Source organism: Symphodus melops (genome assembly GCF_947650265.1).
Source record: "Symphodus melops genome assembly, chromosome: 17".
NCBI lineage: Eukaryota > Metazoa > Chordata > Actinopteri > Labriformes > Labridae > Symphodus > Symphodus melops.
In genome coordinates, this window is record NC_136707.1 from 17,642,853 (window position 1) to 17,661,860 (window position 19,008).

A 19,008-nucleotide genomic window follows, 5' to 3' on the forward strand; every position below is an offset into this window, starting at 1 on the left:
ATGTAAAACATGCATACATGACCTAATCATAAAACTGTCCTTACCTAAAATATTATATGAACCATAATTTCATTTTAACCCCAAAATACTGTTCATTTCCACGATAGAATCTTAATCCCTCACAAACAAAATGATATACAGTATATCTCCTCCCTATTTCTAGGAACTTCACAAACTGATGAATCCAAGACACACTGTATCTTGTATTTATAAAGAGACCCCTTTGTACAGACTCTATATCTGGGACTTTAAAAAGGATCCTATAGGTGAGCTGACAGCAGAGTGACGATGTTTAAGACATCATTGAAGTGTCATTAAATCCTGAGTGTTGTTTTGTTGGGCCCTGTGGGTGGCACCTTATCATGAATGCCTTCTGAATTATTCATTAGTGCACTTCTAATATGTATCACTGTTAAACTGTGTGGTACATATACACCTATTTTTAGACACGGACCTCATTATTCAAAATGTTAATAGTGCAGTTGTCTCCTTTATTTTTTCTCCAATACAATCCTACAGCACAGGCTATCTTACTGTATTCATAGCATTACACCACCAACATTGATATAGGCCTACTTAGGTCATGTATGAGTCACTACCTGGCACTTGGAACACTGCTAGCCATTGTTGCTTTGGTGCTGTTATGCTCTATATAGTGGCATTGTGTTTCTCTGTCCTTTGCTGTCACGGACAGAATGGGAGAAAAACTGGCAGAGCCCTATATCATTTTACAACTGTGGCTATACAGTTGAAGTCAGTTTACAGCAGATGGAAGAAAAAATAGGGTATCATTTCTGTTATGGAAATCTAGTTAGAGGCGTTTAGCTTGAACAAAATGAATTCAGAACCAAACTAATGGGCTTTTATTTTCTTTAATCCACTAAAATTGATTTCATTTCTCTGTGGATGATCATTTGATTTAGATTAAGAGAGCACAGACTCTGAAGGATCTGAAAAAAATGTGTCATGAACAAAGATGATGCTTTTCCTACTGTGGATTGTAACAACCCACATTACACGCATATTCACAGAGACACTGTCAGAGAGGCATACGCACACACGATGCATCACAAATGCGCCCACTTTGGTTGTTAATAACAATTCATTAGGAATAATATGCAAGATAAGGTAATGGGTGAAGAGATTTCATTCTGATCCTGACAAACAGTCGCTGAGAGATTACTTGTGCAAACAGTTTGCTGATTTTAGTCAGTTGAAGGAACGTCAGAATTGTTATGTTGTGAAAGAACATTTACGTATTTTTCTTTGTTATCGGTCTTGAATAACCAAGATTGGGATAAAGACATGACAGAAAAGAAATGGAGGACACACATAGACTCACACACACACACACACACACACACACACACACACACACACACACACATGCATATACACGCACACAATTCTCAACAATATGGCACCACAACCAAATGTACACACATCCCCATTGTTCCATTGTTCTTCTCTGCTCAGCTGAACCCTCCAGTAGTATTTACATAAATGAGAAAACAAAGATCTTTGAAAATCTACGAGGCCTATGGGGTCCACAGTCTATTGTTTTTTTTTTTAAATTCTCTGTTATAATAAAAATGTAAACACACAAGGTTTCTCTCAAAAGAGGACATTTTGAGGACATTTTATTGTAGCTTACAGTGACAGACAAAGAGAAAAAGGTTACGGAAGGATATCGGGTATGAAATAATGAAATGAGTTCAGTTTTCACCAAACAGCCTCCTGCAGCTTTTCAGAGAAAAAAAAACATATTGGAATAACATTAAATATAAAATAATTACAGGAAGCAAAATCAGACAAGATATATCAGGGCTGTATTTTGGGGACTTAAAGGCATTCAGACATTTTGGGAACTTAAACGTAACCTTTGACCTGTGAGGCAGGGGCTCTGCGAGGACTACTTTCTCCACTGCTGAAGGTTGGAGAGCCAGGCATCCCTGGGGGACTCGACCCAGCATAGAGCAGAGATCCCCCTATAAGGAGCAGGGCCGATGCCCCCCAGCCGATGTAAAGAGCAGGGCCGAGCTCACGCTTGTGTGGGGCTGCCACGTGTGGATCGTAGAAATCCCTGATGATGGAGTGGGCCGTCCAGCAGATGGGCACAAGGTAGAGGAACCCTGCTATGGCAAAAATGGCGCCAGAGATTCGAGCAACACGGGCCTTTAGGCTGTTTACACCGATGCACTTGGTGCATTTGACTCCTACGACCCCCAGAGACAGAGCAAGGCCACACATCAGGATGGAGAGCACCGTGAGGCCTCGGGCAGCCTGCATGTCGCTGGGTAGAGCCAGCAAGCTGTCATACACCTTACACTGGATCTGACCTGTGCTCTGCACGATGCAATTCATCCACAGGCCTTCCCAAATGATCTGAGCCGTCACTATGTTGTTACCGATGAAGGCAGTGACTCGCCACAGGGGGATAAGACAGACTATCAGCCCGCTCACCCAGCCCAAAATGGACATGATTAGGCCCAGCAACTGCATACCTGTCGTTGCCATGGTGAAAAGTGTTGTTTGAATCAGATGTCAGAATTTGCCTTGGTTTTATTTCAGTCTTTCTCGACTGCAGGGGGCCCACTTCTTGTCCCACGAAGAAATGTGACAGTCCAAAGTTCTGGAAATATTGTGTTCCACTGCTGGATCTTCAGTCTTTGGACAGTCGTTTAGCTCAACTTGATAAGACAAGGGAAGGTATCCTGAAATATAGAAACAACAAACGGAGAGCAAATTAAGTTATGTGTTTTATTCAGCACACATCATGCTATACAAAACACAGATACAAAAATAATTATAAGTCATTACTACTCGCAACATATTATACACATGAATAAAGCATGAACGACTACTAAAGCATTTGTTTATCGTAACTGTTTTGAGACAGGATAAGAGGCCCATGTTTAGTGGATTCCAGTCAGAACCGCAGAGAATAGCCGTCTTTGACACAGCTGTGGGTGTCTTGCTACGCCTTGCTGGGTGAGTGGATTATCTCAGAAAAACATGAGGAGACTGAACACAAGCATCTTTCATGAAGACTTGTAGAGTGGGCCAGGAGGACCTATATGTCATCTATGTATCCTGGCTCTCAGAATCCACATTTTATAACAGTTATCCGGATCAAACACATCCAGGGGGGTCTTTCGTGACTGAGACTAGATCAGATATAAAGGAAGCATTTCGTATTTAACATGTAAGTCAGATCAGTATCAAATGAAGAATCTAGAGTCGTGATTCCGACAGGCATGTTTGCACTGCAACAAAGTATATTACGTGAATTTGCTATCATAAATTATTTGTTTCCAGATCCTTCTGAAAAAATCTGTGCCTCACAATTAGTGCCAATAACGATTCGGCCGTCTTTCAAAGTAAGTTATTGCAAACAAAGCAATAGGGATATTCAAATTGTGGTACAATTGTGATTGAATTCATCAGTTAGTTATTTTTGGAGTGATAAAAAGAGTAAGGTATATTTACCACAAATGACGTACTCCTCTTGGTCCACAGCTCCTCTACTTCTGTAGATCTAATGGGATACCTGGTGGCTGTGGGTGACGGCCCTGAGAATTGACTGCAGTCCTCAGGAGGGGAAGCTGTATCTCAGAGGTCAGGTGAACTGAAGCCGAGAGAGTGTGGATCAGCTTCGACACCCAGGACTGGACTGAAGATGGGGCTGCCCTCTGAGATGCCAGCGCAAGTCTGAGCGGCAGTGGGCAGAAGCATGCGCTTGTGTGCACGGCGGCGTCAGTGTGTGAATGAGTGAATGTGTTTGAATGTGTCTCCCAGTGCCTGGTGTACGAGCACAATGCCCTGCTGTCTTGCTGTGCCCTCTCTCGCTGCTCCTCGTCAACCTCTGTCCCAGCCCTTGCAGCACCCTCATATCCATCCAACCCAGGCAGCCATTTTCTTCTCTTTTTCGACTTTGACTCACTTGTTCATTTATGAGAGCTTTCCCTTTTCTTCTACCCTCGTCTTGCCTTTTCAATCTGTTTATGGCTTTTATTGAAGTTTTCAAGTAGGGAGTCAGTCCTTATGCAACCCCTTGTTCACTGTTCTGACAGGGAAAATGAGGGTCATTGTGTTTTCTGTTTGGATTTGTAACTATACAACGATATTTTACATGCTATATTTTTAACTGATGAGATAACTAAAAGACAACAACTTCAATAATTCTTTACAGATATAAATCACATATTTTGTATGGTGTTTAGATGCTGCAGAAACTTGAACAGATTGTAAGGGGCGCAGCGTTTTTGGTGCCATGCAGGCGACCAGGACTGAAGAAAGGATGAAGCCTGTCAGTGAATGTATCAGTAAAGGTGTGAATATGGACTCCAGATTCTACACAGAAGAAGGACACACGGCCCACGCTGTAGTCCAGAAACACGGCCACAGTCTTGGGTCTCTGCTCCAGAGCCACCGTGGTGACAGGAGATGTGTTGGCGATGTACTGGCCACCAGGCTTCAGGCTTAAAGTCCAGAAACCATTTGCAGGGCAGACAGTAAACTTGCCTTTCCTGTTGATTGACTGTCTGACCACACCCAGGCTCCACTCAGTCTTCTCCCCGACCTCCACCTCCCAGTAGCTCTTCCCACTGCTGAAGCTTTCTTTTGCCAGCACGTTTGCAACACGGTCAAACCGCTTTGGGTGATCTGAAACCTCCTGAAGCTTGTCCGTTTGTCTCACCTGTTTTCTGCCATCTGAGACAGAGAGGGAGGGGTGGGCTGTCTTTGCACTCAGATTGACATCCACTGAGAAAGAGGGAGGAGAAAGGTTTTAAAAAATGGATCAAACAGCTGGGATACCTGTACAACTGTAACACGGCAAGTAACATGACTTGTAACGTCAATGTCAAGTAGCAAGGGGGTTAAAACTTATAATTCAGTTTGAAGAAATGCAAGAGCCTCCTCAACAGTATCAGACACATCTTCAAACAGTAAAACACTCTGTGTTGATATATTTAGTGGGAGTTTTGCTCTTTGTATGACCTAATGAGTTTGATAATTTATCGTCTATTGGTGAGATCTAATTACCCATAATTACACAAACACAACATTGAATGTCTGTAGAAACCTGAGTCGGAGTAACAGGTCTAGAGTTAGTTCAGTGTTAGATATGTCACTATGAATGTAACCCTACATCATGTTTGCTATTTTATTTGGCCTTGAACTACAATATTTTGTATCTGAAACCACAACTTATTTCAAAATCCAACCTGGTGATTTGCTGCCTAAAACCAAACCACATAACAAACGTTTCACAATGTCAACCACTTGTTTATTATTTTTTTCAATGACAAAAAAAACAGTGTAAGTGTAACATTACGCCATGTTGCTCTTAATAAAAAAAAAGTGTATATTGATAGATTGAACGGTAGTGATGAAAAAAATGAATGATGGAATTTTCTACTGTGAGAATTCTGAATTCGATCAGCGTAAAAAAAACAAGACAAAGACGTACCTGTGTATTTCTCTATCCTCTTGAGTTCTGTCAAAGAACAAAACAGACATTTAAATTAATGACATTATTTTCGTTTTATAAGATGAAAGTAGCATTTAAATAAATGTGTATATATTTATTATATATATTTAAATATTTATACATATAAAGTAAATCTTATTTCTCACCAGATTTGGAGAGCCTGTTCACCTCCAGCTTTATCAATAACATCACGTCTGACAAAGCTCGTCTTGTGACCCCAACACAAGGGTCAGTTTCTATGGTAATCTTGGACCAGTCCTTCATTTCAGAGGGGCTAAGGTTGGAAACGATGCTCTACAGCATGCAAACAAAGAAATCTGATTAACATCAGGGCTCTCTTATTATCATAATTGGATCTGCAGAAGGAAAATATGCTCACCACAGTAACTTCCTTTATATCTTCACTTTGGTTACTGTTTTCAGTAATCTGAGGGTCAGTTTCAGGGGTCTGCTTCCTCAGCTCCTGGATCTCCTGTTTCAGCTCCTCCACCAGTGTCTCTACTCTCTTCTCCTCCTCCGTCTGCTTCTCCTCTATGGCTGTAACGAGGGCTTTGTGACTCTTCTCCATCGCATTTACGAGAGCAGAGAAGACCTTCTGGCTCTCTCGCACCTCTCTGAGGTAAGAGTTCTGATTGGACATTAAACTGCATCAACATTAAAGATTTTACATATGTGAATAAAAAAAACAAAGGTTTACAACGCACCTTTTGGAGCTGAAGGGAATATGTTAACCGCTCTATCTTCTGCAGCCTTTCTTGAATCATTTGCCCAATGTCTAAAACCTGCATCAGTGACGTAAGTGCACACAAACATGCAAGATTAGTCAATCATCAGATCACATCTCATGTAAAATAAGTGACATGTTATGCATTAAAGTACCATTTCCTCTTCAGGTGGCTCCTCTGGTCGAGTCTTCTTGTAGTTGTCTGAGACGTCTGCCAGAATGCGGTTAACACTGAGGTCAGGCCTGTCAGCAAACACTCTTTTACAGAGGGGGCAGTATCGGGACTGGTGTCGCGACCAGTAATTGCTGAGACAGGACAGACAGAAGCTGTGTCCACAGGGGGTGGTTACAGGGTTGCTGAAGATGTCTTTACACAGAGGGCACAAGAAGTGCTTCTCAGGGAGGAGGCCAATCGTAGAGGCCATGTTCTGTAAAACATGATGTCAGCAAAGTGTGTAAATGTTTCTTTTTAATTCAAAGACCTCTAAAGCTCGCATGCCAGCGAAAGTTTGAATTGTTAATGAGATACACAGAAACCGAATCACGACTCAAGTGCCTAAAAAACAGAGGATTGTTTCATGTCTCAACATCTTATACATGGTTTCATATAGTAACTGAATAGATGAAGATAAGATATACTTTATTGTCCCCAAAGGTGAATGTGTTTTGGACTCTGTCCTGCAATCCAATAAGATTTTTAAAAAGTACTCACATAGGGATTATACACAACACACAACAATTCCACATACATAAACCTTCCTGCAGCAGTGACATATTGACATAATACATACAGCCTACATTAAATGCTATTCAGAATATTAATGGGCATTTGCACAAACGACTGTTAATAGGGGTTCAGTCAGGTCTGTGGGACCCTAAATCTTCTCCCATAGAGTAGGAGCTGAAACTCAGAGAGAAGAATGTGGGTCGGGTCAGACGCTTTATTCATGCCTGTCTTAAGGAATTTGGGCAACATCAATTTATAATAATCTAAATCCAGACAGAGTGTTTTTTTTTTAAAGAAAATAGTTTTAGCATTTGTAGTCAAAGAGACTTTTGAAGTCTATAAAGGCTTCTGGGGTCGGATGTCTCTAAAGAGTCAAAGGAACTATTTCTGAGAAGTCAGGATGATTTATAGAGCAGGAAAGAAAAAAAAGAGAGGAGAATTGTCCTTACTGTGGAGCTTAAATGTAAACTCCTTCACACTGTCTAACTTGCAAACTAACATTTATTGGCAATGTTTCGATCAGACAAACACTGTCCCTGTTTGTAAGTTAGACAGTGTGCAGAAATTTACCTTCAGGTTTTTGTTGGACACATTGCTCTCCTAAACACCTGTTTTATAAAATGGATGTGCAAAGGTTCCCTTTAATTTAAACTCCAATAATCAAGCTGCCATCAGCACCTGACCTGAAAAGGTCGATAATATCGAGTAAGGACACCTTTTCGACTCCTTTTCGAAACCTCTTGTAACAAAACAATACTATTGCTGTTGTTTTTCAATAAATGTATCCATTATCCTTTATGAATGAAAAGTACTTGAACTTGCTTTCTGAGAAGCAAATACTTTGAGCTGAGTTATGCAGCACCTTGACTTTCAGGGACGGCATGTGCTTGAGCAGAAAGACATTCCTCTTGTATTATGCAATAACACACAAAGGACCGGATCTGTGATTCTTTTTTTTTTTTCTCTCTCTATAGAACAGTTGTTCAGGTGATGATAGATCACCACAGAAAAGTGTTACCCTTTGATTGAAGTCTTTCACAATGTGTGTTCTTACTTCTTAGGTCTTTGTTGCAGATATTTGAGGTTTACATGTCTTTGTGATCAGGCCCCATTAGCAAACACAGCAGCAGCAGCTAAGTGAAAGATGCAATGTCAAGTATGCAGTCAAACAGGTAGCAACCAAATACTTAGCTCTATCATCAGGCAACAGGAGCTAAATCATTGGTTTGTTTTTTCATGTTATTTTGAGTTTAGTCCTCTTAGTACTCTGACATTCATGTAAGAAACACTTGGATTATGCACCATGTTCATTAATGATTAACAGGCCAGATTTCTGTCTGTGTAGTCAGAAAGGAGAAAGATCAAATAAGTCAGGTGTGTTCTTCTTACCTCTCCCAGTTGACAAAAGACGGCCTATTTCACAGTTGATCTTGTCTAACAGTCTGTGCTGCTTCTTCTCAGAGCTTCAGATAATAAATACATAGACTCTACAAATGGTGGAAACCCAACAGGTGCGTTGATGTGTGTGTGTGTGTGTTGTCTTAAAAAGGGGGCAGTGCTTTTGACAATAGCACTCTCAGCTGAGACTCCACCCTAAATGTTATCTGAGCTCTACTCAAACAAACCAAAAGCGAGATACCAGAAAGCACTGGGGTGGTATAAAATGATTAGTGCTTATGTAACAAGAAACTCTCACACATGCTGTCATAAACCACAGTAATGTTTAATGAATATACAAATAGGTTTAATGCAGGCATCACACTTGCTGTTGTTGATCATTGGTGCTTTCCTTAAGCTGCTCAGATAAGAACACATTTGTTCAACTGAAAGGGTTATTATCTAAATTTGCACAAGCTATATAAGCTACTGTTAAAAGACCACATGGTGTTTAGGTTTTTTTATATATACCTAATTAAAGGTCATAAGTCAAGGTCGAGGAGCAGCAAAGAAGCGATTGATAAAGATTGAGTTAAAGTTGAGTCTGGCAGGAAGGGCCGCCCTGTCCTCCATATGTTTAATAGCTACATGGGCCGTCCCTCCTGCTGATCCGCCCACCGCACCACCTATGATCCCATAAAAAACCATCCCACCTGGCCCCTCGATGCACCCAAACAGAGCACCCATGATAGCCCCGACTACAAATCCCATCCCCAGTCCTCTTGCCAGGGAAGTTCTGAGCCAACCATTGTTCATCTCTGCCTTGGCTCTGATATCTGCGCCAACATTGCTGGTGAAGACATCCTTGTCCTCGTCAATATTCTTCCCCAGCTCAGTCCATGCCTTTTCTATCTCCGCTGACCTCTTCTTCCTGAGCCTCTTCTCCTCCTTATTCACAAAGTCCTCTGCCTTCTGGAAGGTTCTGCTGGAGAAGAAGCCCCCTCCCAAAGAGGCCACCATCCGCTCAATCTTCTGCAGGAGCTCCCTGTCACGGCTACGATCCCTCCAGTTCTTGCTGAAAACCTGAAAGCGCCCGTTATACTTCTCTACCAGCTCTCTCAGGTACCAGTCAGTCTTCTGTACCCTTTTCTCCAGGGCAGCACCCTCCAGATTTCCATCATAGGCGAGGAGGACCATGCAGTGCCTCAGACAGTGTCTTCCAAAGCGCTTCCTCAGCAGTTTGGGAGCTTCAATGTCATTCAGGGAGATATTCTCTATGTCAAAGGCAACAAGAAATGCATGTGGACCAGGGATACACAGGCATTTCGACCTTCTCAGCTCCCTCTTCCTCTTAGGTCGAGATATATCCTTGTCATAGATGTTTGGTGCGTTAACCACAGCCACTCGCCGGCCAGCCAGCTCGCCAATATTCTTCCTGCTGTCAGAAATGCTAGTGGTATCCTTCGGAAATTCTTCCCTTCCAAGAATTGCATTGGTTAGTAGGAACTGTGAAGGCCCACTGCTACCAACAATCATAAGCCTTAATTCTGTGGAAGACCCTGTGAAAAACCAAAGAGTTCAGTTTGAATAAGACAGAACTGCACAAAGATTTGTTGTTATTATGAGACATGTTTTGTGAATCTTCTGCAGAGAAATTGTCTATACCTTTTAAGTGCATCAAATGTATATGTTATAGGTCATGAAATGAAATGTGAATAACTGCAGATGCCAAAAGGGAACACATCCCTACATTGTTTAAGTACAATGTGTACATTGTACACTCATACTTGTTATCTTTTCCGTTGTCTAAGCTGTTTGGCTATGTGAGGCTCTGCTTTGAGCTAAACGCTAACATGTTCACAATGACATTAATATTCTGATGATACACAGGTTAAACGCTTACCATGTTTAATATCATTTTTACCTATGTTGGTATACAACAACACGTGCAAATGAACATAGACAGTGAAGCGGAGGCTGATGGGAATGTGTTAAGATTTGACTAAGTGATGACATTGGATAAATAGTCAGAGGATCAGTTAACAAATGACCTTGTTTAAGTGTGTCCCAAATTGAACATCGATCAATTATTTGTTGACAATTTTCTTTCAGATATGTGTATGGCTACCCAAAACTCAACAAACTAATGTAGGATCTCTTTTAATTTTAAATGCTGCTACATGGTCTGTTGACTGAAATGAGACAACTGATCTTTTTAGCTTGAGTTAAAGTACGGCAGGAAAGTTAAATCCATGTCATAATAAAATAAAAGCGTGAGCTTACCTTTCTTCCTCTTATCCATTTGCCAGATTTACTGCACAGATTCAGTCTTTTATTTAGAAAGACTATGAAGAAGTTTTTAAGCTTCAGAGGACCGAATGCAGCAGTGCAACCTCTGTAATTATGTAATAAAAACACCCCTCTCTCTCTCTCTCTCTCTCTCTCTCTCTCTCTCTCTCTCTCTGCCTCTCTCTCTGTTGATTTGGTAATTAGGTAACAGATTTAATATTAAGTGGAAAATGTCCTGAGGGTTTGACGCTAATTCAAGAGCACATTCACAATTATGGGACACTATTTAATAATATAACTTAATAACTACTACTATTACTGTGAATGATGACAGGATAATAGAATAGAAACATAATGTTTCCAACTGTCAGCCACAGAGTTTCTTTTCTTGATTATATACACAGATAAACAACATTTGTATAACAATCGTGGTTACAAAAGAACTGCAGCATTTATAGCTGATCACAAGTCATTATGACAAGCATTATTTGAGCTTTGTTTATTAGCTACATAATTTAAATAAGAGTGTTAAAACATCCATGTTTTATTTGTGGGGGTTTTTTCTTATTATTAACAAACAGTTGGTATGTAAAGGTGACCTAAGATTACCCATCAGCCCATCAGTTTTTTTCCTGCGACCAGGGAAATCAATAGCTCATTAAATGAGTTTGATCCTGTGTTTGTACAGCACAAAGAAATATTCCAAATAAAGACTGGTGTATTCATGGTCACTTCAACAACAAAGACAACAGTGTTTACAAAGATCAGAACATATTCAACTCAACTTTAGGCAAACAGAACATCATGAACACTGCATACCAATTCCCTTTAAAACATTAACACTACTTCACATAAATAATCAAGTTGGTTGGTGCGCTTAAAAACAAATGCATGATAGCCTTGACTATAGGTTTATTATTAATATAGAAGTCTCTGTTTAAGAGAATGAGTCTTACACTGCCCACAGTAACTAAACCACATGTTTTATGATTCAAAAGTACCTCCTTCCCACACAGCTTTTTTTAGGCCTGTGTGATGTGTGAACACTTTATGAAACCATTTTAGGTTTGCCACTTCACTACTAAGACCACATTTACACCAAGACCTCAAACTTGTGTATTCCCTGTTCTTTGTAATGATAATACAGAATTATAGATTAATGCAATGTCACAAAGGGAAAAGCGTAAAGTTCACATGAACTAATTTATTCACTCACAATTTTAAAGACTACCTTTTAAAGATGTGTCTACAGTAAAAAAAAAAGAAGAAGAAGAAGAAGCTGAAATTAACTATACAGTAATACATTTATGCACACGGTCACAATGGACAATTCTGATTAGGCAACTGTACTGTACAAATTCTTAGTAAAACAGCGCCTCGGTGTGGTCACACTACGGAGCACACAAAAGGAAATCACGTTTACGCAATAAAGTTTTTGAAAAAAAAAAGTTTACGCAATTCCTGGTTAACGTGACGTCACGGCTACCAGGAAGTCATTTTAAAACTGTAAACAGTACAGACGTCGTATGGGAACATCTACTTTGAGCTTATATTGAATCGGTCTACCCACTGTTTTAGTTGAAATGCTCAACAGTTTACCCACAAAGTTCAGTTAATGATTTCATTTTATATCCTCTACTTGTATAATTTATTCTCGATTGAGAAATGTTATGACCTTATATTGTTGTCATGGAAACTACGCGCCATGGATGATGATGGAGTGAGTTACGAGTGGACAATACAGTAACACATACAGTAACAGCATACAGCTGCTACAAGAATGATCAGACGCACATTTCGTGCCCTCTCTCCCGGTGTGCGCTGCTTCTCTGACACTTCAGCCGGAGAAATAACTCAATGTGACCGGACAGGCCGTGCAGATCTCACCGAGCAGACGTCACTTTACGTGCACGTGAGTGGGCCTCGTTCACTTTAATGGACAGATTTGAAAGTAAAATGACTTGTTCTGTATATTTTACTGTTGTTTGATCATCTTTTTAAGAGTTTGTACTAATATTTTGTATAAGTTAAAATTGTCAATAAAGATGTAAAAGTATATCCATGCACTCAGTTAACGAGTTTCTTTCTTTCTTTCTTTCTTTCTTTCTTTCTTTCTTTCTTTCTTTCTTTCTTTCTTTCTTTCTTTCTTTCTTTCTTTCTTTCACAGTGGCCTTATTGTCTCAAGAGATGTTCCTACTGCAACTTTAACAAGTACATACCCAGAGAGAATAAGGACACTATAATGACTGAATGCCTTCAGAGAGAGACTGCAACACTGCTGCAGCTCTGTCAGGCGTCATGGTGAGGTGATATGTTAACCACATACAATCACCTTCGTTTCCGCCCACCCCTTAACTTTTGATTTCTTCGTGCAGTATTACGTCAGTATTTTTTGGTGGAGGGACTCCAAGCCTGGCTCACCCTTCAACCATCTCTGCAATCCTCAACACTGTTTCCAAGCAAGCAAAGCTCTCAGACAAGGCTGAGGTCACTCTTGAGGTCAACCCTACTCCTGTGGGAATGTCAAAGTTAGAGGACTTTTGCCATGCAGGAGTGAACCGTTTCTCCATTGGTGTCCAGGTGAGTATATAATCTGTAGAAAATGCATTGCTTAGACTGGAATATCAGCCATAACGTCTTAACATGGTCAATCCTTCAGTCTTTGCAGGATGAGGATTTAAAAATTCTGGGAAGGGACCACAGTTCACATCACGCTTTGCAAACCATTGAAGAGGCCAGGAGGATGTGCCCAGGGAGGGTGTCTGTAGATGTCATGTTCGGACGGCCCAAACAGACAGTTGAATCCTGGGAAATGGAGTTGTCTGAGCTGCTGAAAGTGTGCGATGACCACGTGTCTCTGTACCAGCTGACTTTGGAAAGAGGCACCCAGCTGTTCAAACAGGTACAACGAGGAGACATGACCTTACCGGCTGATGACGTGACAGCAGAGATGTACCAGTGTGCCAGAAGTACTCTCCATCAGCATGGTTTCCTGCAGTACGAGGTGTCAAACTTCGCAAGACATGTAGGTCCTCCTCAGCAGGAACATAACACACACCTCACTGATTGTGCTGCTCAGCTGGATACAGTACAGTCATTCCTTTGAGGCCAACACGAGGCCAGGAAGCACTACAACGCTGGAAAAAAAACACAGTCAGGAAACAGCTTAATATAGAACACAATCAAATAGAAGGAAGATAATTCAGAAGCAGTACTTTGGTCATAATGTTGATACACCCACCTGTTCAAATAATCACATGGACTCAGTTCAATCCTGTTACTCCTGGCAAACACTGCTATCATTTTATCTAATTGACTTATACTGTTTGTTTCTTTCTGTGTTATTTGTTCTGGGAGCATGCTAACACTTATTTATCGGTAAAAATGACGCTGATGAGAAGCTCATTCATTTTGCATGTGGTTCATAAAACACGTAGTGCTAGAACGAGACTGAGTCAAAACCCAAGACATTTAGGAGTCGAGACCGAGTCAAGCTGAAGGATCATAAAAAACCAGTGAAAAAGATTATCCTCCAGTGTGCAGGGAGAGTCACTTCCTTAAACCGTGACACTGGGAACGAATTAAGGGGCGTTTTCCTTCTAATCATAGTAATAACGTGGAAAAATAGCCTATCAGTGGTGGTCGTGACCATTCTTGATTTGAAATCTGTCGTGCGCCCAGTCTGAGACCGAGACAAGTCGAGGAAAAATGCTTTTGATTCTGATCGAGTGATCTTGAGAACAAGACCAATTTCGTTTACTTCGACACAAGCTTCAATCATTCTTTTGTTTTCTGTGTTGAGATTGTTACCGTAATACAACATATCCTCAATATGGTGCTGAATCTTATTGCTTGCTGTTGTTGTTGAAGATCTCTGTTCTTTTACATGTTATTATGGCTCACCATGCGAAACATTGCAGTGTTGGTTTGTGATTTACTTCGTCTTATTGGGACGATGCACTTAAAGGAGCATGAAACTGACGTGTTGCACACCTCTCGTCACCTCTCATCCTGGCTTTAGCCTCTGTGCATATCATTGACATATACATGTTTCAACAACATAACACTAAATATAGGATGATTAAATCCAATGAAAAGATCATACTATGATAATCCATGTGATACAACAAAACTGATTTAAAGTTCTGGGTTACTTCTAGTCATCACTTGACTTTTATTGTGAAAGAATTTAAACATGTGATTCATTCGATATGACTTGATCATGTGCTTCCTGAGTTACCAGCACTTCATAGAGACAGCTCACTGTCCAAATTTAGATCTACGACGCTGCTCATTCCAGACACCCTTCATCTCAATAAATCTCATTATATCTTAGTTTGAAGCACTTCTGCTGGAGTGCAGCCTTCCAAGAGAATGCTTTGATATTGCAAAGATTGGTTACAGAACAGAAGTGCTTGTTGCTATTTATAACTCCGAGTGATACTTCTGACTAACACTCAGCTTCTCTGCTTTGTTTTCTTGGTAACTTTTCTTTGACAAGAAGACAGAAAAATGGCGGATGTCTGCTCTGTTTTGCACCATATGGCCCCTAGGAGCACGTCCAAGTGGCGCGATCACGACACCACCATAATGCTTTAACATTGTCTTCCATAGAACGCAGTGAGTCATCACAACATGAGCTACTGGAAGGGAAGACAGTACGTCGGTGTTGGCCCAGGTGATCTGATATGATGATAAATGCGAGTCATTAAAAGTGTACTTGTGGGAAATGTGGTTCATTGATGTGTTTGTGGCAGGAGCCCATGGGCGGTTTGTTGTTCCTGGGGAGGGAGGTGTCACTCGCGAGGCCAGGACCCAGACTCTGGAGCCTGACGTGTGGATGCGTGAAGTCCAGCAGAGGGGACATGGGACACGTAGGCGGATTCGACTCAGCCATCTTGAACTGTGAGCTCTTGCACATATCGGCCGCAGTGGTGTGCTTTGTAACGGGTGAATTTGCGACAAATACACACGAGGGGGCAGCTGCTGTTTCCAGACAATCTGGTGTCCATGTGAAATCTAGCAATTGTGCGTCAGCCAATCTGCAGAGTAACAAAACACAGTGAGAGAAACGTTGTGTTCGTGGTCGCTGTACATGTGCTTGTTCTGTCACGCCTTCTGTCCTCGTTAAAGGCTATTATCAGAATCTTAACATACTCACTCAAGTCATGTCCTTCTTATGATCAAATGTTGGTCAGACTGAAGCTCTGGTGCGACTGATAATGATTGTTTTTTTTTTCATTCCTGTAGTTTGGAGGAGGTGTTGGTGATGGGAATGAGAATGACTGAGGGCATCGATCACAAGGTGAAGCTCGCACATTTTTCATGAAACACTTTTAAATTCACAATTCTTTTATTGTTGTTCACACACATCCATGATGCAGATATATACAATATATTCTGTGCATATTCACATAACACACACAAACCAGACAGCTAATAGATATCTACACATCTGCACGTTTACATATGCATATCCATTCCCTTCTGTTGTTTGTGATCCTTTATTAACAGCACTGGGAGCTGTTCAGCCATGAACTGGGACTGTATGAAGTCTTCGGTACATCTGTTGAAGTCCAGGAATTTCTACAGAGTGGGAAACTTGTTCTTGATGAGAGGTGACTTTTGAGTATTGCTTTGTTAAAGTGTTGTTGTTTTAGGCAATTCTCATGTGTTGTATTAAATAGCTCATATGCGAGACAGTTTCTGTAAAACTTAATCTTTTAGTCATTTCTGACATGAAAAAGGCTGAAAATTCACATTCAGGAACCAGGCGTATGCTTAAACATTTCCTTGAAGTACAACTAAAAGTAGTATTTATCTCATTCGTTGTCTTCTTTCTTCCTTGTCAGAGGTCTGCGCTGCTCCTGGGATGGACTGGCTTTACTGGACAGCATGCTGCCGGCTTTACTGGTAGAGCTGGAACGAGGAATCAGTTCGAGGTTTCGAAGGGAACACCATGCTGATGAACAAACAGAGAAGACCTCCAACTCAAGATGACAGCGAAGAACAGAACTTCAGAGACTGCTCACTTATGTTTCAGACCGACTTGACATGTTCATAGCTTTCACAACAAATGGATATTATGGACTTCATCTTTTTGACACGACTTCAGCCTTACTTGAAAAACAAGATTTATAATGTAATATTTTCCCCATGCAGTCTTACTTAGCTAATGATAATAAAATAATACATAATCAAACCGGGTGAAACACATCATACTCACTCCGTTTTGTACCCTAACATTCATTTCTGATTTAAGTTTTTAAAAAAGCACTAAATGGTCTGACCTGATGCTAGTTCCTTGTCGTGTGTGTGCGTGTGTTTGGGACACACGTGAGTTCTTGCTGTGTTCGTAAAATCACGTGCTGAGAAGATGAATGTTCACATCACTCCATATTTTCGCAGTCCCAGCGTCCATCACACTGACTAACAGATGCCCTTTAGCCTTATCCTCACGAGTAAAGCGTTTCATAGAGTTTCACACTTCATGAAAATCACATCACTCAATAACTGCACCGTCTTTTCACACCATTAAGCACACTGTAGATAGAGTACTATTGAAATGAATAATGAGCTGCTGGCTGACTCACCCTGGACTCTTTATTTCTCCCATCAAAGAAAATGTTTGACTGGAACCTTCCATTCATTTGCACCTTGACAAACTAATTGGTTCTCAATTGGAGGTAGATATTTGGTTTTGCATGGTTACAGATGTTTGCAATATTTTTGGTGTTTTCTTTGAATTCTTCTTGGAGCAATTATGAAGTGATGAGGCAGTATTGACCGATAAATGACACAGCTCTGGGGTTTATCAAATAGCATGCTATTCAAAACGCATGAAAGTAAAGCGAAGAATAACTCAAAGTTAAAGAAAAGAACTATGCTCTAGTGTGTAATCAGGATGTAATGTTTCACATCTTTTAAAGGAAAGTCACTACCAAACTGAACTAAAACCAAATAGCTGTCTTAGAACTTTGTAATTTTGAATATACGAGTCATAGATATCCAGCAACAGTCAACCTCTGCACCGTGAACGTTTGAATGGATCCTAAAATGTAGTTTTGCAAAACTATTCTCCAAAAACTACAGAACAAGTTATACATTTTATACATAACTCTGATGGTGTCACTTGTCAGTTTAGTATACTTTGGCTTTCAAAGCACAGGATGTAGATTTCCATTTTTGTTAAAATTGTATTTGTATTTGTACAGAGTGCTTAAATGACCCAAATCCCTGTCGTCATGGACACTAGAAGTGTGAAGTGCTAATTGTTATGTTCATTCCCCTCTCACACATTGCTGTTAGGTTGGCTACAAATGTTTGTTTTGTTAAGTTTATTTCATGCATTTCAAAATGTTATGTTCATACAATCATCTCAAAAGTGATTGATACAGAAGTCACTTAGAATTAAGGCCTGCATTGCCCTTATAGCTGAAAATATGGGATATTCTTTTTCAATGAGGCTGGTTTGATCCATTCTTTGTTGTTTAATGCAGTGATCACGACTTGCTGAAAGGCCTAAGGCTGGAGAGAAAAGCTTACTTTCTCCTGTAGAAATAATCAAACCTTTTAATGAGTTCTCTGCAGCACTGCCAGCTTCAGCTGCTTTTGTCTGATTTTATTTTCCGCTGTATGCATTTATATTGACGTCAAGAGGCAAACATCAATGCAGGATTCAAGAATGACGTTTAGCAGAGAAAGTCGAAGGCCATGTTTTACTTTAAAGCACTTAATATTTGAAAATGATTTTTTCTGTTGCTTTCAATTGTCAGAACAACTGGGTCTTTTTCCCCCCATCAAACATTTCTCATCACAAACCAAGGCCACTCTGAATGGAAAGCCTTCAGGGTGAATCACTCCTCCGGTTAACCTGAAGAGTGAGTGGGCACGATGTGCATCAAAATTGCTTTTACTATCGTGAGGATATTAATGGAACTTGTGCTCAGCTGCAGAACAGTTTAGTCAGAGCTGAGTGTGAGCTCTCTCCATGGTGCTGATTTCACGGAGTCCAGTGTCTCTCACCTCCCCCTCATTAAAAAACGATGCTCTTACTCTTTGTTTCCTGTAAGCGCCATGGTGATACATGAGTGTGTAGAGTAGTGGCGCTGATTAATCAGGCTGTGTACACATAAAGGGTCGTTTGAGGATTAAAAGTGGGAACAATGTCGTGTCTTAAGAGACGTTTCAGGTCGGTGTTTGAGTCATCACCCCCCCGCACTCTTACGGTCATGTTTTGCATCAAAGCTGGAGAATTATTGATTTCATACGTCCTTACCAGTCTATAAATATCTGGCCCAGTATTCTTGCATGCACATTTTTTAAACGGTTAGAAATAAGCAGATTGATAAAAACAGAAGACAAATCACTTATTAGTATGAAGAAAAACATGTTTTA

General features: G+C 40.5%; 4 protein-coding genes across 4 annotated transcripts; 1 reads left to right on the forward strand and 3 right to left on the reverse strand.

The window, feature by feature from the left end:
* Positions 1–1,869: 1,869 nt before the first annotated feature.
* cldnk (claudin k) lies at positions 1,870–2,517 on the reverse strand (the record flags this gene model as incomplete). Its single annotated transcript, XM_079365446.1, has 1 exon — positions 1,870–2,517. One exon carries the CDS (start codon positions 2,515–2,517, stop codon positions 1,870–1,872), a length of 648 nt encoding a protein of 215 aa, XP_079221572.1.
* Positions 2,513–6,708, reverse strand: btr02 (bloodthirsty-related gene family, member 2). The gene is made up of 7 exons (XM_079366383.1): positions 6,374–6,708; positions 6,199–6,276; positions 5,874–6,122; positions 5,641–5,788; positions 5,474–5,500; positions 3,490–4,764; positions 2,513–2,714 (listed from the first exon to the last, which is right to left on the reverse strand). The coding sequence occupies exons 1-6, from the start codon at positions 6,641–6,643 to the stop codon at positions 4,220–4,222; spliced, it is 1,317 nt and encodes a 438-aa protein (XP_079222509.1). The 5' UTR covers positions 6,644–6,708; the 3' UTR covers positions 2,513–2,714; positions 3,490–4,219.
* A 2,020-nt stretch (positions 6,709–8,728) lies between these two features.
* LOC306837813 (GTPase IMAP family member 4) lies at positions 8,729–10,746 on the reverse strand. Its single transcript, XM_079365626.1, has 2 exons — positions 10,606–10,746; positions 8,729–9,881 (listed from the first exon to the last, which is right to left on the reverse strand). Exons 1-2 carry the CDS (start codon positions 10,622–10,624, stop codon positions 8,872–8,874), a joined length of 1,029 nt encoding a protein of 342 aa, XP_079221752.1. The 5' UTR covers positions 10,625–10,746; the 3' UTR covers positions 8,729–8,871.
* A 1,324-nt stretch (positions 10,747–12,070) lies between these two features.
* Positions 12,071–16,813, forward strand: rsad1 (radical S-adenosyl methionine domain containing 1). The gene is made up of 9 exons (XM_079367279.1): positions 12,071–12,523; positions 12,779–12,912; positions 12,987–13,191; positions 13,271–13,636; positions 15,226–15,289; positions 15,369–15,516; positions 15,862–15,916; positions 16,126–16,229; positions 16,464–16,813. The coding sequence occupies exons 1-9, from the start codon at positions 12,392–12,394 to the stop codon at positions 16,609–16,611; spliced, it is 1,356 nt and encodes a 451-aa protein (XP_079223405.1). The 5' UTR covers positions 12,071–12,391; the 3' UTR covers positions 16,612–16,813.
* Positions 16,814–19,008: the final 2,195 nt, after the last annotated feature.

Bases quoted from the DNA above. Each gene is read 5' to 3' on its own strand.
- btr02 (XM_079366383.1), bottom strand. From the start codon at position 6,643: ATGGCCTCTACGATTGGCCTCCTCCCTGAGAAGCACTTCTTGTGCCCT. The intron at 6,277-6,373 runs GTACTTTAATGC...TCACTGATGCAG, and splicing joins AGCCACCTGAAGAGGAAATG to GTTTTAGACATTGGGCAAAT. The intron at 4,765-5,473 runs GTACGTCTTTGT...CCTCTTTCTCAG, and splicing joins GAGGATAGAGAAATACACAG to TGGATGTCAATCTGAGTGCA.
- rsad1 (XM_079367279.1), top strand. From the start codon at position 12,392: ATGATCAGACGCACATTTCGTGCCCTCTCTCCCGGTGTGCGCTGCTTC. The intron at 13,192-13,270 runs GTGAGTATATAA...TCAATCCTTCAG, and splicing joins GTTTCTCCATTGGTGTCCAG to TCTTTGCAGGATGAGGATTT. The intron at 15,517-15,861 runs GTGAGCTCTTGC...TCATTCCTGTAG, and splicing joins CGACTCAGCCATCTTGAACT to TTTGGAGGAGGTGTTGGTGA.